This window comes from Anolis sagrei, chromosome 3 (assembly GCF_037176765.1).
Source record: "Anolis sagrei isolate rAnoSag1 chromosome 3, rAnoSag1.mat, whole genome shotgun sequence".
In the NCBI taxonomy this organism is placed as follows: Eukaryota; Metazoa; Chordata; class Lepidosauria; order Squamata; family Dactyloidae; genus Anolis; species Anolis sagrei.
Genome location: NC_090023.1, coordinates 221975327 through 221996513, shown reverse-complemented (window position 1 = coordinate 221996513; position 21187 = coordinate 221975327). Strand labels below are relative to the sequence as shown.

The window sequence follows — 21187 nt, the reverse complement described above, 5'->3', positions numbered from 1 at the left end:
CCCTGCTCCACACATTCAGGCCAAGGAAGGACCCCTCCCTTTCTTTCTCCCCCAACTAGGAAGGGGTCTCCTTTCTCTGTTCCCCATCTAGCCAGGCAAAGGAGGGGAACACAAGAAGTACAGTATCCCCCTTCTCAGGTAAGGGAGGGGTCCCTCTTCCCTACCCCCTCCCCTCCCTCCAATTCCGCAGTGAGGGGGCTGCTGAGCAATCCATCTCCCCTCCCTCCATCCTTCGCCCCCTCCCTCCCTCCCGGCAGCAGCGTCATCAGCCCCCCTCCCACCAGGGCCCCTCCCTCCTGGATGCTGCGGTCAACAGGCTGCTGGCTCCCTTCAGCCAATCAGCGGCCGGAGAGGGCCCAAAGGGGCGGGGCCAGCGGCGAACCTGCAGGAACGCACCGAGCATCCTCCTCCGGAGAGAGCGGCGCGAGCGCAGCATCAGCACCACCACCACCCGAAGCCCTCCTCCGCCCATGCCCCGGCCAGGCGCCGCCGGCCCTCCAGACCCTTTGAACCGCGGGAAGGTAAGCCTGCCCCACCTGCCATGGTGTGCCTGCCCCATCTCTCCAACCCCCCGCACCTTTCCCCCTTGGTTGGATCTGCCTCGCCCTTTGCAGGACTCCCCCACTGACCCATATCTGCGGAGCATCCTTGCAATGCATCTCTGTAATGCGGCTGGTGGTTGCGCATTCCTCTCATCCCTTCCTCTCCTTGGCAGGGATTCAAGACAAGACAATGGAGCATTTTCCCAGGCGGTGTTCAGCTTCAGGGGGAAAACAATGGTGTGGGTCTGTCACCAAGAGTGGGATTTTTAGGGTGCCTCTCCTCTGCTTTTGCAGGGGCATCCAAGGCTAGGGAGGGAAGAGGAGGAAGGCGGGAGAGGCGCCCTAAAAATCTCCTGTTTGGTCTTTCCCCTTCTCTGCCAATGCACAGCATAAAGCATAGCCTGGGTGTGTGTTTGCATGATGTCATGGCCTGCAGTGTGGTGTTGGTGTGTATTTGGAGGACAGTCAGTCCTGATAGTGTCCTAAAGCCATAGGGGAACAGTCGTTAGAAAGCGGGATTATTTGTTCATTGCCTTTCAAGGTTAGCCCCCTGGTTCCTTTTGCAGACAAAGGCCTTTCTTGGGATGCTTACCCATTCTGTGCATATTTTTCCTGGAGAGGGAGACACCCTTTCTGTCAGGGGAAGATGTGAGGTTTGTGTTCCTCATGTTTGGGGAGGGAAATAGACCCTTTTCATGGTTGGGAGCCAATGAATTATTCTTCAGGGCTCAACAGAAATGTGGAGGCACCCTTCCTGTCAGGGCAAGGTTTGTGTTCCTCATGTTTGAGGAGGGAAATAGACCCTTTTTGTTGTTGGGAGCCAATGAATTATTCTCCGGGATTGAACAGAAATGTGGAGGCACCCTTCCTGTCAGGGCAAGGTTTGTGCTCCTCATGTTTGAGGAGGGAAATAGACCCTTTTTGTTGTTGGGAGCCAATGAATTATTCTCCGGGATTGAACAGAAATATGGAGGCACCCTTCCTGTCAGGGCAAGGTTTGTGTGCCTTGTCTTTGTGGAGGAAAATGGACCCTTTTCATGGTTGGGAACAAATGAATTATTCTCCGGGATTCTGAATTAATCTCCAACAGAAATGCAATACTTGGGAATGCCACCCCACGTCCCCACCCCCTTGCGCCAATGATACAGGGCCATGGCGAGAATGCAGAGTCATGGGGATTGGTGAAGAAGGCCTGCCAATCTTTGTTGGTGGCATCTGCATTCGGAGCAGCCAGAGCATCTCACAAGATCCTATACTTAAACCATATTAATTTGCAAGATGAGTGTGCGGGTGCGGGGATGGAGTCAACATTTCTGCCTTGGAAGCCTGCTTCATTCCTGATTTATCTGTGGGAGGCCTTTGGTGTATCTCATGACTTCATCTCCTGTGGAAGGGTGTCTTCCAATGTCTTCCAAGGCATTGCAGAAGACATCTGTGGTGTGGAGTATGTCCTTTAAACATGCTGAGGGGAGAACGAGTCCTTAAGCAAAATTGGGTGTTTTGCCATCTGATGTATTGGTGGAGAAAGAAGACGGGAGGTGAAGGAGAAGAGCCTTCAGACCCTTCAAAAATATTCTTGTTCAGATATGGGTGGAGAGCTTGGTGGGGTGTCAGCCATTTTACAGGGTTGAGAGCCTGCACTGCTGTAGTAACAGCAGCATTCTCTGCTCTGCCTTGTAGCATCCTACGTTACTACTACAAACTGACTGGGAATGTTTGTTTATGTAATATGTAAGATATGCTTGCCTTTTAGTAAACAAAAGAAGGCCATATATATTTGAAAGCATCCTGAGGCTAATGTAGAATGTGTTGTTGTTGTTGTTTTGTATCATAATATCGCACAAACTGGTTGGCAGCATATGTATTGTGACAGTAATAATAACAATGGGTTGCTGTGAGTTTTCCGGGCTGTATGGCCATGTTCCAGAAGCATTCTCTCCTAACATTTCACTCACATCTATGACAGGCATCTTGAGAATAATAACAATATTAATAATAATAATAATTGAATTTCTTACCTGCCTCTTCTGGGTTCTAACATAGTCAAAACACATAAACCATTATAAAGATTCACTAAATACATGTAATTAAAATGTATTTCTATAAAAAGATACATAAAGGGGAGAGTCTACATTACCCAATTTTTCAATTCAAAGATACACTCCCCCCCTCCCAACAACTCTAAATTGCAGGTTTCAAAATACATATAAATGAATATTTTTTTTCTATTGGTTGTACTGAAATTAGTATTACAACCCAGTGTATCTTAGAATAGAAGAAATATGGTATTAACAGTGTATCTGTGATTAAATCTAGCAGTTGTCCTGAGCCCCATAAGGTCTTCTACCAGCTCCCTGACATTCTCTGGGTGTGACAGCTTCTTGCTGTCAGCTAGGAATGATGCTTTTTTTCCTGAATGGTTGTGCAAAGACAAAAAACAAAACAAAACCCATGAGCATTAGATACATGGCAGAGGTTATGCTTCTGGAAGCCTAAGAGGCAATTGCAGATTGCACCACGGCCTGTTTGGAAGTCACTCGAGGCCATCTTAGTTGGGAACAGAACGACTGCTGGCAACATGGCTGAATATAATGACTTTTGCCAGCATGCAAGGGCCCTGCCCAAAAGCATGCCCTCTCTAAATCGTGCTGAGGAACGCAAACATATTTATGTAGCACTATAAAAGCTTAGGCAGAATTCAAGGATGGCCATCAATATCATTATTTCCCTGCTCTCATGTATTTATGCAAGAGCCTCTCCAGCGAGATAGCTGTAAACAAGGACTTAAGAAATGTGGATTTCCTGCAATGTGCGCTCTTTGAGAGATAGATAACAATTGTAAGATTTTATTTCCATAAAGAGGCAGAAAGGTTAGTTGAGGGTTATAAGCCTCATGCTAGGAAGAAAGGGAAGATTCATCTTTACCCTCCACCAAGCCTTATACACGCCGAATAATAATAATTTATGTGTAGTCCTATGAATGGGTTGTTGTGAGTTTTCCAGGCTTTATGGCCATGTTCCAGAAGCATTCTCTCCTGACGTTTCACCTGCATCTATGGCAGGCATCCTCAGAGGCTGTGAGGTCTCAAGGATGCCTGCCATAGATGCAGGCGAAACATCAGGAGAGAATGCTTCTGGAACATGGCCATACAATCCAGAAAACTCATAATAATTCAGTGATTCCTGCCATGAAAGCATTTGACAATACATAGTCCTATAAATGTTTGTTCAGAGGTAAGTCCCATTGAGATCAGTGAGACTTACTCCCAGGTAAGTGGATGTACATTCACTGCCTTATATTCACCACTATGATTATTTTTAATCACTGAAGTGATACATACTGTGGATGATGCAAGTATATGTCATCCACAGTAGTCTGTGACAAGGTTATTTTGTGCTCTGCGCAGATGGTTTGATTGTTAAGGTAGCTACATCTCTTATACACCAACCCTTTTGAAAGTGGTTTCAATGAGATTAAAGGCCGAGTGTTCACTGTGGCTCATTTCCAATTTGCAGTGGCGACTTCTGTGGCTTTCTGTTATCACAACTTATAGGTCTTTGGTTTCTTCCGGTGTATCTTTTTTCAGTCCCAAGTTAAAGCAGGCTTACTATTTTTGCATCTTCTATTTCAATAGACCCCAAGTCAGGATGCTGGCTGGGGATGCTGGGAATTATTATCAAAGAAGTCTGAAGGTTGTCGGTTTGTGGAAAGCTGGTTCAACAGCCCTAAGGAGATCATTGCTGCAATGAGCTCTAAAAGCCACTGGGTGTGCAACCCTTAGCCAGCGGCATTCTGACAAAGGAGGGTCCTTTTGATCATCGATCATAACACATAACACATCTGTTATTATGAGACATTTTCCCTTTCTTTATGAGTTCTTCGTTCCTTTGCCTACAAATCAGCTTCCTTCACCCTTTAAATACAAACTGCTAAATATTTCAGCTCAAACACTCCCAGAGATTATATATCTCTCCCTCTGTAATGGCGTTCATAGCAGAGACTTGATACACAAACAGTATAAACTAAAGGCCAAATTATACTCGAGTCAAAGTTATTTATCATTTTACTCTGTAATTTATTATTTTACTCTTATTATCAGGCATGTAGCCAAGGGGGGAGGGATTGAGGGGCTTCACCCCCCCCCCCCGAAATTCTCAGGATGGTCCGCGAGAAGGCCTTACTAGTACATTATTTAAACTGTTATGTTTATTCATATCATGATCTGATCAATATGCTCAATATATCCCATATGCATAGGGCTATTGGGATAACGATGCAAAAGGTTTGCTAGGGTAGATCCTCAGCACCCCCCCCCCCCCGAATCAAACTCAGCACCCCCCGAATCAAAATCCTGACTACGGCCCTGTCTATTATTATTATTATTATTATTATTAATAATAATATTACATTTATTATTTTACTCTATTATAATTACTACATTTATTATTTTACTCTATTTTATTATTACATTTACCTTATTTTACTTTATTATTATTACATTTATTATTGTACAAGAAGCAACAGGGACTGAAGGGGCTATGACAGGCCTGTAACCAGGATTTTGATGGGGGGGGGGAGGGGGGCTGAGTCTGAGTGAAAGAGGGTCTACCCTAGCAAACCTTTTGTATCGTTACCCCAATACCCCCATGCATATGAGATATATTGAGCATGGTGATCAAATCATGATATGAATAAATATAACAGTTTAAATAATGTACCAGTAAGGCCTTTTCGCAGACCACCATGAACATTCGGGGGGGGGGGGCTATGATATCTGGGGGGGGGGGGCTACATGCCTGGGCTATGATATCCTTTTTTAAACCATCGGGCTATCCAAAGCCCTTTATACAATGCAGTTCAATGCAGTCTACACTGCCCGTATAATCCAGTTTCAAACTGCATTATATGGCAGTGTAGATGTGGCCTCAGAAGACATAGAGTGCATCTGCACTATAGAATTAATGCAGTTACACACCACTTTGAATGCCATGGCCCAGGGCCCTTCCACACAGCCCTATATCTCAGAATATTAAGGCAGAAAATCCCACATTATCTGAGGGTGGACTCAGGGCCCTTCCATACAGCCTTATATCCCAGAATATCAAGGTAAAAAATCCCACATTATCTGAGGGTGGACTCATATAACCCAGTTCAAAGCAGATGTTGTGTGATTTTCCGCTTAGTATTCTGGGATATAGGGCTGTGTGGAAGGGCCCCCAGTGTTATGGAATCACAGAGGTTTTACAAGCCTTCTCTGTCTAAGAGAGCTGGTACCTCAACCATCTATGACTCCTGGGATTCCATAGCATTCAGCCATGGTAGTTAAAGTGGAGTCAGACTGCATCAATGTGACAGTGTAGGTGCACCCATAGCCTGGTGAGCCATACGTCTTAATGCAGGAAGTCCTGCCTCATCCTTTGAAAAGCTATACATGGAGATGCTAGGGATTGGGCCTATAGAATGATATATTCAAAGCTTGTGCTGTTCCAATAAGCCAGAGCCCCCTTCCTCAGTCTCTATAAAGAGTTCAGGTTAGACGCAGCCTACTGTGAGGACAAATGAATCACAGCCTGAATGAGTCAACAGTGTGAAATGGTTGCAGGAAAAAAAGGGAAATGCTCTTTTGATTTCTATCAGCAAAAGATTTATCTTCATAGCCAAGACTATTTGCTATAGGCTGGTTCTCATCTCATTATGTCCAGTCCCAGATGCATCGTTTTTCAAACAAGAAAACAAATTGAAGGCAATTCTGATATAAGCAGAGATGGGACAATATTTTGGTTTCTGAATGTTAAAAAGAATCCCATTGAGAAGGAGAATCGTAATTAATCAACGAGGCAGGGGACAGATTAAATAATAACAAAGAAAAGAAACTAGAATTGAAGTAGCATTGTATAGATTTAAAAAGTATTGGGAATAATGCAGTGAAACTTAACAATGATTGTCCGGTGGAAGAAATTTTTAAAAGATGATGGTGGTGGTTTTTAATGTGATGGTTCAATTATCTGTTGGGAATACATTTACTCATATATAAAGGGAAACAATGAAAGAACGCTTTGAATCAGAATTAAATTTATAATTCTGTCACGATGTCTCCAGGGTATTCTGCTATCTGCATTCAGTGATAATCAATCTTGGTTATTTTTATGGTGTTGTAACACATTGTGTGTGTGTCACAAATTGTGCCATACCAAGTGTGCCTACTTGCCCATAAAATCAAGGGCTACTCTGTATTGTTGAAGGTTTTCGTGGCCAAAATCACTGTGTTGTTGTAGGTTTTTCGGGCTATATGGCCATGTTCTGGAAGCATTCTCTCCTGAAGTTTCGCCTGCATCTATGGCAGGCATCCTCAGAGGTTGACTTCACAACCTCCGAAGATGCCTGCCATAGATGCAGGAGAAATGTCAGGAGAGAATGCTTCTAGAACATGGCCATATTTATTTATTTATTTATTTATTTATTTATTTATTTGCTATACTTGCATACCGCCCCTCTCAGGCCAGAGGCAAATCGAGGTGGTTTACATTTGGCAATCAATGCCCCACAAGATAAAATACAGTAAAAAACAATTACATATAGTATAATTGTGTACAATTACATATAATATAATCTTCTATGTGTATAAAAACACATAGAAGATCAGTATTAAATTTGAATATAGCCTGAAAAACCTACAACAACCCAAAGGCTACTCTGCTCAAGAAAATGCAGTCTCTTGTTGTTGTTTATTTATATTCACCTTTTTCCCCAAACTGGGACTAAAGGCATATTACAGATTAGAATGGTTTTTTTTAGTATGTCAGGAGCGATTTGAGAATCTGCAAGTCGCTTCTGGTGTGAGAGAATTAGCCGTCTGCAAGGATGTTGCCCAGGGGATGTCCGGATGTTTTACCATCCTGTGGGAGGCTTCTCTCATGTCCCTGTATGAGAAGCTGGAGCTGACAGAGGAGAACGGGGTAAGCTCTTGGGATTCGAACCGCTGAACAGCAGTCTTGCCAGCACAAGAGTTTAACCCATTGCAGCTCCGGGGGCTCCTGTCATTAGAAAGTCTATAGTATAGCTAAAAACAGATATAAGATCACCATTAAATTTGAATCAAACCATCAAGAATAGTAAAACTATTAAAAACTGCAATTAAAAATAATAACAAATCAGTATGAGAAGTACAATTAAAATAATATAGCACTGTATTTTCTTTAAAATCTTTGTTTTGTAAACCTTAGCATGTATATACTTAAATATAAATGTGTCCAGATAGCATTAAGGGACAGCTTTGACAGAATACAGAGTATCTTAAGATCAGAATAAATGTATGTATTTATTTATTTACCGTATTTATATTCCGCCCTTTTCACCCTGAAGGGGACTTAGGGCAGATCACAGGGCACATATACAGCAAACATTCAGTGCTGGTTATATAATGACAAGATAGACAACAGAGAGAGGTATTACATAGGCTTTCCCCCATCTTTTCGGTGTCTTTGGAGGTGTGCTCGATTTAAGCCAGAGGGGGGTGATGTCACTTAAAATCCTCGCAGAAGAGCTTCCTTTGTTCGTAAGCTTTTCTTCTTTTTTCTGATTGAAACACCGTGCCTAAAACACCTCCCTGCTTAATGCGGTTCCTATTCATTTACTCACATTGCTGTTTTCAATCCCCTAGATGGGCAGGAATCTGGGTTGAGCTCACCATGACCCGGCTTCGAACTGTCAACCTTTCGATTGGCAAGATTTACTGCAGCTGCAGCTGATGATTAACCTGCTGTGCTAAAGCTGGTCTACTCCCTCTGAACAAATAAACAAATATAGGATTGTCCTGTCAACTGGATATTTTATAAAAATATTCTTATTGCCTGCCTTCAAGTAATTTCTCACTTAAGTTGATCCTGTCATGGAGTTTTCTTGGCAACATTTGTTCAGAGGGAGTTTCCCATGGCCTTCCTCTGAGGCTGAGAATGTGTGACTTGCCCAAGATTACTAGAGGTTTTTTCAGAGATATGCAAAAATTCAAACCTGTGTATCCCAGAGCCCTCCAGTTCTCAAACCATTACAACATGCTGCACTTCATTAAAATATTTATATTTTATAAATATTTATACTATTTCTAAAACAGTATAAAATACAAATTTATATAAGCTTAAAGCATGAACCCAAATGTTGAAGAGTTTCTTCCTCTGCATTTTTGGTCAAAATACTTCTAATTGATGGGGACATATTGGAAAAACAGATATTTATTTATGTATATATAGTATGTACTTTACAAGAACTGAAATGTATAGAAAAATCAGGTTCTTTCTGTGTAAGAAAGCCAGCAGGACAGAGAAGGAATGTTGAAAGGGGGAAGAGAAGGGGGACCTGTTATCTATACATTCCAGAGAGACTGGTACAACATAGCCCAGTGTCTTCCTTCTAAGTAAGGAGCCTATCTCTCTCCCTCTTGACAGGTCAAAGTAGGCCCCTTGATTGATGAATGTAAGCTATAAGCTGTATGCTGCTCTCAGAAAAAATATAGAGACATGCCTCTCGCATGTTAGAGGATAGAATTTGATATTTCTATGATGCTAAAGTGACGTAGTGAATGATGTCAATGTATGTAGAAGCAGGTTTCTTTGTTTGCCTGCATTTGGAGAGATATAAAAGGCAAGGTCAACGCCTTTATCCTCACTCTGGTTGCTTTTGGACACAGCTCCACTCCAGGGTCCCAGCTGCAAATAAAGTTGTACTCTTGATATTATCTCTCCTATCTGCTGCAACATTAGGGGAATCATTTGTTAACATGCTGCCTACATTCTTTCCTTTTGTCTCTGTAAATAAAGACACAGAAAGAATTATGTACTTTTAAAAGAAATATTGGTAACTCAACATTCTGTAGAGGGACCCAGAATATCTATGAAGGAACCAAACCCATATCCCACTTATAGTAATGGTTCTCATTCCCACAATAACAATAAAAATAAAATCCAGAATTTTCATTCAAATTTAGCAGGACCAGAAATAAAAATTAACCCAGTCTGCATCTACACCGACATATATTCCAGTTTCAGAATGCAGATTAACTACTTTGACCTGGATTGTATGAGTCTACACTGCCATATAATCCAGTTCAATACATTCAGAAACTGGATTATATGACAGTGCTGATGTCTGTAGCAGAGTAATGATCTGGGGTGTTGACAGCTGTGCAATAATATAATAAGGGGCAGCTTTGTAAGAAATACCCAGTATTACTTTAGTGATCAATTATTATATATCCTTCACTTTTAACATCTTACCTTTTCAAATTCAGCATTGTTTTGTTTTGAATTTCAAGTGGAAGGAGAATTTAATAGTGATTTATTACTTTTGTACAGAGACTGAATTAAAAACTGATTCCCCCCTTTCCATGGATGCTCCTTTGTCTTGTGTGCAATGGACAGAAACAGAGGGTGTGGCCCAGTTCAGAAAAGAAGGGGTCGGGGGAAGACGTCCCTGCAGACCCAAGAAATGATCTCTGTGGACCAGAATAATTACATCAGCCTCAAGGCATTCCCAGCACTTTCTCTATTAGCCCAACAATGGAATAGCCTGCGCAAACACAATTCCATTTATCTGTATTGCAACTGGTAAATGGAGCTTGTAACAAAATGCGAGCCAGCCATACCGTTTTCCTGGATACTTCACTGCAACACGATTCTCTTTGTCCAACTGGTATTCTGCAAACTTTGTAGAGATTTGTATACTGCTCAGGTAATTTGGTCAATACTTGTGCAATTTGACATGGCGTTCTTTAGGGCATTTTTGCACTACTCATTTGTGTTTATGCATTAAATTACACAACTACCAATGCAAGAACTTTTATGATTTTCTTTCTTATTTTTGTATTTATTTATTTTCCTGCTTTTTGGAATCTGCCATTTTACAAAGCAGCATGTGGGCAAGCATATTTTCCCGTCATAATACCTCATTCCACCCATTAGATAGGCTTAGTTTCCACAGAGTTGGCATACTGTTTGATATATCTAACTACAGTTTATTCAGAAAATATTTACAAATGGAATTCACTTTTTCCTATTTACTTACTTGCTGTAAATAGACCTACTGAACGTTTGAGGACCATGTCATTAACTGCTAATGTATTATTTTAAATTGTTTTAATGTATTTTATAACTCTATTTAAATGTCTGTAATTGTACATATCCTATGGCTTTGTATGCTGTTGTAAGCCGCCTTGAGTCCCCTTCGGGGTAGAGAAAGGTGGGGTAGAAATGCCGTAAATAAATACATAAATAAACTGTAAGGTGTATTTGTTTGGCCAGTTGAAAAGGAATAGACATTAAAGAAACATAACAAAACAGTAAAACCAGAAGAAACCATCAACATTAGTAAAACAAAGAGTGTTGTTTTCTCTCCGGTAGTTCTTTGTGGTGTCAGGTTGACATAATCTATTCATTCCCATAAAAAAGAAATGAGAAAAGGAAACCAATATTCAAGTACTGTGCATAGTCTCTTGTAAAAGTCTGCCTCTTGTGTAGTTTTTAGAAAAGATTGTGGGTCCGCAATTGTGTGAATAAGTCATCTTGAATATTGTATTTATCATTCTAAAGAAATTATAAATATATTTATTTATCATTTATATACTTGATATATTTTTTTTCAATTATTACAGAAAAAAGTATTCCAAAAAGTGTGACCAAACATTTCTCTCATTCCCACCGCCTCCATTTTTTTAAATTCCAAGCTTTTTTCCATTTCTACCAAGAGGAGGAATTGACTGTCCTTTACTGGAGGTCTCCAACAGAAATTGGCCTATCACCCATGGGGGAAGCTATAGCTCTAGATCAGGCCTGGGCAAACTTGGGCCTTCCAGGTGTTTTGGACTTTAACTCCCACAATTCCTAACAGCCTCAGACCCTTACCCCCTCAGCTGCTTACGCTGAGTTGAATTATGGGAGTTGAAGTCCAAAACACCTGGAGGGCTGAAATTTGTCCATGCCTGATCTAAATTTTCAGCACTAAGCACGGAGTTGAACTAGAGAATCTACAAAAGCTCCTCAAATTTTATGAGCCCATGATTCAGGGTACAGTCAATTCAGACCTCTCGAACTGTTTTCTGTCCAAAGATAACTGAATGAAGGTCGCTATTCAAGTGTTATTTTCTTGGCAATGCCAGGTCTGACTCCAGTCTTTAGGAAAAATATCTTGGCTTTATGTTGGAGTTGGCCAATTCTTTCAACCTAAATTTGGGTTGATTCATACAGTGCTATTTATTTATTTGCTGCATTCCTATGCCATCTTTCTCAGCCTGAAGGTGACTCAAGGCGTCTTACAATGGCACAATTCAATGCCACAGTGAACATAAAATTTTTTAAAAACAATTAAAGCACATTATAAAAACCCTGTAAAAAGCATTAAAAGCATAACATTATTATTTATTATTTATTTACAGTATTTGTATACCGCTTTTCTCACCCCGAAGGGGACTCAAAGCGGGTTACACATAAGTAATGGCAAAATTCAATCCCAGTACAACAATTACAATTATAAACTACAATTAGACATAAATCAAGTTAATAACAGTGCATGCACAAGCAATAAAACAATCGTTAAAACAATAAAACAGTCTCGTCCGTCGAATCGCCGTTCCAGTCATTGTCTTTCTGACACCAGTAACTTCCTATTAGCTCATTTTCCAAAGACATACAAAAGTCTGAGAACTGCCCGCCATAAAGTAACTTTTCTAAGCTTTAAACAGAAAAATCCAATTTACGGAGAATACTAAAGACTTGTATTAGAATCATCCTTTGAGTTGTCATTCTGTTACAATCCTTCATCCTTTTTTCCTGTGTTTCCATCCTATCTTTCATCTGTAAACAAAAGATCCTGAATATGACTGAGGACTGTGGCTGAGCCGAGTGCTACACTTAGGTCGCTGAATTATTTATACTGAAAACAAACCTGGAGGTGAGCCCTTGAGGCTTAGCTTTGTTACTCAGATGTGCAGAGTAGCCAGGCGGATGCAATTTTATATCAGTTTTGGAAAAAGGAGAATGTGAAGAAGGAAAGCATGAGGAGGGATATGATGTCCCTTGAAGTTGATGCTGGATCATTTAAAATTTACCCCTCTCTTTTGCACAGTTCTGTGAAATACACTGGTATTGCACTGAACTATGAAATGTTTGAGGAGATTTCCAAGGATTGAATTTCTGGATAAGTATTTTTACTAAAAGAACTCCTTAGTGGAAAATAGATGTTCAGATTCCTTCTGGCGTGACAGTTATTCCCACACTGTCTTATGCTAAAAACAACTTTGTGTTCTTGCTCATCGGTCCAATTGTAGGCTGAAAGTGCCGGCTCTCCAAAGACATCTTTTCAGAGGCTTCTGGGTCCTTTCTACTTGTCATTTGTTCCCTGCTGGGTAATGAACAACCATCGAATGCTTGAATTCTCTCCCCAAATTGGGTCACATGGGCATTGACAAAACAGTGTCACAGATTAAGAAAAATCTTGTTAAGTAATCGTTGCTAAATTAACTTGATCTACCAATGCTTTCTGATGGGCCTTTTGCTCCTTGGACTGTCCAAAATTAATCTATATGCCAAAACGCCCAACGTGATGCCAATCAAGAGTTTTAGGGCAAAGTTATACAGACCCGTTATCATAAATGGCCCTTTTCTCCAAATGGACTAAATGTGTTTAGTTCATTTCATTCTTGTAGTCAAGTAGATCAATGAAGGTGCTCCTGATGTAGATAAATGAAAAGAGATTTAAAACCTTTACCTAGATTTAAAACTCATATAAATCCAATGGCGCAGTGGGTTAAACTGCTGAGCTCCTAAACTTGTTGACCAAAAGGTTGCAGGCTCGAATCCAGGGAGTGGCATGAACTCCTGCTGTCAGCCCCAGCTTCTGCCAATCTAGCAGTTTGAAAATATGCAAATGTGAATAGATGAATAGGTACTGCTCCGGTGGGAAGGTAACAGCGCTCCATGCAGTCATGCTGGCCACATGACCTTGGAGGTGTCTATGGACAACGCCGGCGCTTCGGCTTGAAAATGAAGAAGAGCACCAATCCTCAGGGTCAGACACGACTAGACTTAATGTCAGGAAAAAACCTTTATCTAGATTTAAAACTCATATAAATGAGTGCAGTTTTTAATAAGCTAATCTATTTAAACATTTATAGCTTTTCAATATATTATTTTCTTAGTTGTCTTCCTCTCCATATTGGGGGGAAAATGTTTTAAAATGTAAAACAAATAAAACAAATAAAATTTGAAAGTTGGTATTTGTATGGATGAATGTTTATGCATGTGTGAATTTGTGTCTCTATGCATGTGTAAAGTTATACCCGTATTTACTCAAGTGTAGTGTGCCATCAATTGTAATGTGCACCTCAATTTTGAGGTGCGCATTACAAAAAAATGGATTTCACAGGTAGGTGCAAACAGAAGCGATGCCCTTCCACTTTCAGCCTTGGCTGGGGGTTGGGGTGGGGTTGCTATTTCTCTTTTTCCTTTCAGCTGATGAGAGCCAAGGAAGAAGCTGGCTGGGAAGCGAGGAGGGCTTAGGGTTAGGGTCAGGGTTAGCTGGGAGGAGGAGGAAAATGCCAGGACTGAGAAGGGAAGTGGTGGCCCCCTCCCCATGCTGAGACTGGTGAACTTGCCCGTCCTGGTTTGGTGGAAAGATGTGACTTCTCAGCTGGCTTCATTCAGGAGAAGGCTGGCGGGTTTGCAAGGTTTTGACATACAATTGTAATGCACCATCGTATGTAATGTGCACCTCCATTTTGCCTAAGCAATTTAGTAAAAAAAAAGTGTGTATTACATTCAAGTAAATATGGTAATACATTTATATTACAGGCCGAGCTTAGCACAACAGGCTAAACCAGAAAAATCCTGCCGATTGAAAGGTCAGCAGTTCAAGCCTGCATCAGGGTGAGCACCCGCCATTAGCCCCAGCTCACCTGCCCACCTAGTGCAGTCTGTTCAGCGCCTTTCAAGTTGCCCAGTCTTCTGTAAGCCCAGGGGGAGTCTCTCATTTGGTATCAGCCTTGGGTGGAGGTTCCAGTTTTTAGCCTGCCACTTTTGGACTCTCACTTGCTGAAGTGTTCCTGCGAGTGTCTCTGCAGATCTTAGAAAACTATTTCTTGATTTAAGGCATTGGCATGCTGGCTGACATCCGAACAGGGGTGGGCCAGAGATGTCACTGCCTTGGTTTTTTTAAACATTGTGTTTTTAAAATACATTACAACTGTACCCCCAGTTCGCTTCTGATACAATAAATAAAAATAAATAAAACTTTTGATTATCCACCTTGTGGACTGGGAATAATGGGAATTGCAACCCAACAGCACTTGTGGTTTTGAAACTGGGGAAAGACTGAAGAACATTCTAAACTCAGACTTTATATCCACAAGCCTTGTGTCTAAATTCAAGCTTCACTATCCTGTCTCAACAAAACAAACTGCAGCCTTCCAGATGTTACTGTATCACAGCTCTCATCAGTTCTAGTCATGATGTCTAATGATGAGAAATACAGGAGTTGTAGTCCAGCATCTCCTGTATTTCTCATCTGGAAGGCCACATAAAAAGACACGGAGGGCCAGATTTGACCCACAGGCCTTAAGTTTGATAAATGTGTCCTATACACTTAAAATAAAATTCAAGCTGGGGTGTAAAGGTATACAACTCAACTGGCCTTGTATAGTGGTTTGCAATGCATCATGTTTAAATTGCATTTACTTCTGTGTAAAAAATAAGAATGCAATGTACAGTTGTTTGCTACGTGCTTATCATGGAGTGTCCTTTAACACCAAGTAGTACAGCTTGAGTATGGTCATTGTGTATTACTTCGTAGCCTCTCCTACGAGGACATTATCAACAATCTCTGTGGCCTTGCCTGGCCTAAAAAGAGACTTTGCCACCATCTCTCTTTCCTTTCTTGCAGGGAATTTTCAGGAGTGGAATCTTCCCAGGAGGAGAGAAATTTGTAGACGGCCAGAATGGCAGGAGCGTCTGTCAAGGTGGCCGTCCGGGTGCGCCCTTTCAACTCCCGAGAAATGGGCAAGGACTCCAAATGTATCATACAGATGACAGGAAACACCACCAGTGAGTAATTGTGTGCCTCTCCTCTGTTATTTGTGATTATTATTAGTCAAAGGATGATTATGGATCATTACAGCCTGTGATGTTTTATGTTTCAGAAAGTAGCATCGCTTAGCTGCTTTCTAAAGCTTGAGCCCCTGGGAGATGCAGATTTTGGCAGGATATAGAAGGGGTTAGAAATATACTATGATCTCTTTGTTTTCATTATTTCATTTCCCAGTGATGGCAGAAAATTTGACAACAGCAAAATAAACAGTGGAGGCTTTTCAACACTTTATTGTGGTGGGAATTGGAGGACGGGGGCAGGACATACCTTTGATGGAAAAGCCATTTTGGACATTCTTGTATAACACTATACGTTTTGGCAGTTTCATGCATTTGTGAGCCTTGTACATGGGTCTTGATTGTGAGAATAAGGCTAGTATATTGTTGTTATTATTATTACAGGTTCAGCTTCCCTTATTACAGACCAGACTTTTCAGATTTCAGATATTTTTCAGATTTTGGAATTTGTATATTCATAGTGATTGAGGGATGGGGGAAAGGGGGCTAGGACCATAGAGCTTTTCCTTAAGGAGCTTTGATGGGGAAAAGAGATGCAATTTTTGCAAACCGAGTTCAAAGTTTGCACCCTGTTAACTCAGGATGAGGGAGTGGAGAAGAGGGGATGAAATCTTGTATTTCCCAGAAGGCTTGGAAAAAAGTAAACTACTGCAGCTTCTCTTAGCTTGAGTGTCTCTCCTCATTATAGTACTAATGCTTGTCACCTTGACTACACTATGATGTTGCTTGACCACATGTGTCCTGATCTCCATCTTCAAAATGTTGTGTGGCATGTTCATATCTGTGGCCAAATGCCTTGGAATCATTGAGTCAGAGATCAGGAGCTGTATGCCATTGCGCCTGGGGGCTATAACTCTTAGTGAAAGAGATATAGATGTGACATCTTTCCCCCAGGGGATTGCTTCATGCCTTCCTTTAGAGAACTGGAACTCCCTAGGACCAAAACACTGTAGATAACTCAAAATAGGTTTTATTGTTCACAAAGAGTTATCCCTTTAAGGCAATAAGCTGGAAGTTTCAAAGGGGGTAAAAGAAATATACATTACAGTCTCTAGTTGTCTTGGGTCCAAGGAGATTTCGCAGCTGAGAAGCTTTTCCTGTTCCCTCTTTTCTCAATGGCTGTGAAAGTCGGAACAAACACAACCCCCAGTCCAATGGCCTATGTTGAAGGCACAGAGTCTTCCTTTTGATGCCAAAGGACCGGTTTGAAGGCGCTTGGGTCTCCTCAACGTTGTCCAGGGCGATCTGGGCATGAAGTATGAGTCCCAAGGGTAAAAATCTTAGAATTGGTGATGAGAGGTAACTTAATTAAGAGCTTTAGAGCCAAGTCTCTTTCTCACGTCTATCTGATAGAAAGTTTGATGGTAGAATGGAAAAAGAAAAGCTCTGCCCTCCTCCAGGAAGAGGTGGAGCCAAGCAATTGAGCTGAGGAAGCAATATAACTGGTGCAAACAACATTGATTGATAGCTATAAATAACCAATCAATCCAACTATACATTTACAAACTAGGCACATTTGGGCATGTTATACAGTTTAAACCTTTGCACTTTAAAGTCGCGCTGTCACAAGCTGGAATTAATGTTAGTTAATGCAACTCTTCTTGACACATTGTGTGTATCACAAAATGAGAATGGAGATTCTCTTTACATTCTCCTTTTCCTATACCCTCTGTAGTGTAAAGGGTTTTATTCGATGTTGTGAACGAGATGAGACCCTTGGAGATCATCCAGACCAGCTGCTAACTGTCTCTGGTTTTAAACCGCTATGACCAATAACTTGGCCGCATGTTAGTGAGGCCTTAACTTTGCAGTTTTCACCTCTAATCCTGCAAAGACTGTACTCCCCACTCCCTTAGGAGAGGAAAATTCTAGCACACATGCACACAAATGCACACTGAATGACAAGCATATGATAGAGAGCATAGAAAAAGGAGATCTTTAAAGGAAAAAGACTTGATTCTTAGCAAGCAATCTACATTAGTAAAAGAATACTTTTTATATAAAGTCCATTCCTTCAGGCACACTTGGTGAAGTTAGAAACTAACAAAACAACCTTACGCCATATTCAGCCAAGGGTAAAAGATAGATAATTCCTTACAGCAAACTAGCTAAATATTTCCTATTCTACTCACGGTCAGATGTTCCTAACTTCTCCAAATGTGCCTGAAGGAAGAGCCTTCATGTAAGAGACACTCTTTTGCTAATGCAGATTGCTTGCTTAGGGTAAAACCTTTTCCTTTTGAAGATCATCTTCTTTCCACAGTTTTTGATGTACCTTTGTTTGGTTTTCTGTGTGCATGCACACATGTGTATGGGATTTTCTTCTCCCAAAGGAGACAGTGGTAAAGCATATGTAGAGACAGATGTGAAATTGCAAGTTAAGGCCTCTCTAACCTGCCACTACATTACTGGCCATAAATTTAGTGAGTGGTGGCTGCTAAATTGGATTTTTTTTTTATCATGTCAGAAGTGAATTGAGAGCATACTGCAAGTCACTTCTGGTGTGAGGGAAGAGATGTTGCCCAGGGGACACCCGGATGTGTTCCCATCCTGTGAGAGGCTTCTCTCATGTCCCCACATGGGAAGCTGGGGACGACAGATGGGAGCTCGCCCCATCTCGCAGATTCGAACCACCAACCTTCAGGTCAGCAGTTCAGCCGGCACAAGGGTTTAACCCATTGCGCCACTGCAGATGATCTGCTCTGAAACAGGAAAAAATCCCAAATGCCCTCATGCCCCCTGATACTATGTTCTCCATGTTTATTGCCTATTTCTCAAGCCCAGCTTTCCCAAATATTTTGCAACTGACAATAATAATAATAATAATAATAATAATAATAATAATAATATCTACTTAATTTTTATATCCCGCCTCCATCTCCCCAAAGGGACTCAGGGGAGCTTACATTAATTTAAGATTTCAAATACCCTGACAACTATTATTTCATCTTCCTCAACCATATTACCTCTCAGGATCAACTGGGCTTGAAGATGTAAATCCACACAGGACAATTTTTCATTACTTTTAAGTATTTTGATTTTAAGAATCTTTGTAAAGGGATTAAGTGTTTTGAATATAGAATTTTAATAATTTTGTCCATCTTAAAATATATTTGATTTTAATTTCATTCATTTGCTCTTTAATGGTCTTGGTAGGTGTTTTCCCCCCTTAATGCTGACTGTTTATGGGAGCCCACCTGCTTGTGTTTAGCCACTTCAAGCCATTGACATGTTGGCTGATCAAAATCTGCAAATGTTGCTAAACTCTGAGTATAATTGTGGATTCAGACAAGCGCTTCAGAGGAAAACTGAAGTATTGTTTTGAAGAACAATGCGAAGGCGTTAAGCTGTTGCTCTTCTGATGCACAATATCTCTTATTGCAATGTGAGCACCTGACTTGTTGCTCAGCAACGTATGAAGAATAAGATCCAGCTAAAGATGTTATCCCACACAGTCCCCCTCCCCTATTTCTGTAAACACTTGTAATACAGAAAGGAAACTATGTATAATAGGCCATCAGACAATGCAGAAGGACTTCTTCTCTGCATCCATCATGTCTCGTCAGTGAAGTGTTTCTGAAGTGTCGGGGGGAGGGGGGAAGATGGGCAGAGATCATCTTCTGAGCTCAGGAATGACTATACAACTGGAAAAAATGGGGGGAAACACATGTGATGGAATCTGTCAAATTTGCCCGTGTTGAATAGCTTAAGTGACATAGAGTATGGGGCGTTCCTATGGACAGTCTCAGTCATGGATAGCTTCAGGTGAAATTCAGCAGCCAGCCAAAGAAGTGATTAAACACACTCACTCACCTATCTGTTATTTCCTATATGCATCCTTTCACACCTGTGCATGTCATCTGAGAAACTGGATTTTTGGAACCCTTCATTTTCCCCATGTTTTCTCCCTCAGTTCACCCCAGCATAGTCATGCATGTAGAAATTAGACCAGAAGATACAAAGTTCTTGGTCTTCCAAGATGCTTCTTAAAGACACATCCTCTTTTCCCCAAAAGTGCTGCCGCTGTTGCTGTTTGCATGCTAATAGAAGCCAGTGACCCCAGAGACCTGCTGACATGGAGGTTTTTGATTGCCTACAGGACAAAGGCAGAGATAACAAGCAGCAACACAAGTAGATAATCCCCTCAGCTGGGCAGGGAAAGCTAGTTCTTTTGAGAGTCTCACTGGACTACACGGCACATAACAGCTCAGCAGTTCCATCTGCCTGGATATTGGATAGAAGAGGCCAATAAAGATGGAGCATCTGTGGTCCGGAAATGTTTTTGGAAAGATGAAACTTGGTTCATGGCTGGAGTTTATAAATTTAGTTATAACCCCATCTGGAAACAGAGAAAGAATTCTGAATGTAAAAATACTTAGAATACACACAAACATAAACACGTATGAATACATAGATTCCCAATTACATAGGTCCTCAAAGGTGCTATAGCTGTTAGAACCAAAGCTGTAGCACCTTTGGGAACCTATGGCTTAGAGGAATTTAAGAGGGGATTCAGGGCCACCTATGCTCCAGACTGGCCCCACACATTTTGTATCCATTCCACAGCACTGGCAGAGCGGAATCCAGAAAGGCTGTACCTGGTTCAAACTAATTGGACCAGCTGCTTCTGGATGACTGCTTATGTCAACAACATTACCTTGTGATATTTATGTTGGTTGTTTATTGTTTTTATGTTATAGTTTTTACACTTTATATATTTTGTGTGATTGCACCTTGAGTGCTTTGTGAGCCACCCCGAGTCCCTCTGAGAGATGGTGGCAGTGTACATAAAAACACAGTATGTCACAGCAAACGAGATCTATATGCTGGATTTCATATCACAAAATCAAAAGTCGAACACTTCCCAAGCGTCTAGGACTGTGTGATGTATTTTTGAATGATGCGCACAGATCCAAGTAAGGTGGACTTTTGCAGTTGACAGATCGTGATTTTGTCAATGTTCATTGTTTCCTATTATTATTATTATTATTATTATTATTATTATTATTATTACTATTATTATTATTATTATTATTATTATAACCTAGTGGTGGCCAGAAGCGTTCCTGGAGCTATGTGGCTGTCTGCTATGGAAACGAGGGACAACAGGGGCTCAATCTATCTCCCTTTACCTGTGCTGCTCTGTTCACAGTGGAGCATTGGAGTAATGAGTCAAAAAATAACTTCTACTTGTTCTTTAAAAAAGTAATGTCCCAGGGTCTGGTGCAGTTAACATGGCAAATGGTTAGGAATTGTGAGATTGTGTCCAGTGATCAGGGATCATAGTCCAACAACATTTGTGTTCTTTCACAATGTACAATGATGGGACCGTGATACCACTTTAATGTTTTTGCTCCCATCCTGAAGAAGCTTTGGATTTTCTGTTTAGGGAGAAACTTTTAAAGTTCCCAACCAGAGAGCTCTATTGCCTTACAAAACTGCATATCCTGGAATTCCATAGGATATTGCCATAGAGTTATAAAGTGGAATCATATTACTAC

General features: G+C 41.0%; 1 protein-coding gene across 21 annotated transcripts in view; it reads left to right on the top strand.

The window, feature by feature from the left end:
• Positions 1-361: 361 nt before the first annotated feature.
• KIF1A (kinesin family member 1A) overlaps positions 362-21187 on the top strand; it is a 139361-nt gene continuing 118535 nt past the window's right edge. For 11 of the 21 annotated variants that reach the window (XM_060768087.2, XM_060768086.2, XM_060768085.2 and 8 more), the window contains exons 1-2: positions 363-521; positions 15466-15626. In XM_060768087.2, coding sequence (XP_060624070.2) covers positions 15521-15626 — 106 coding nt within the window. In that variant the 5' untranslated portion in view covers positions 363-521; positions 15466-15520. Of the gene's footprint in view, positions 522-15465; positions 15627-21187 lie in introns of all 21 variants that reach the window. The other 10 variants (XM_060768079.2, XM_060768073.2, XM_060768088.2 and 7 more) reach the window with 1 other exon arrangement.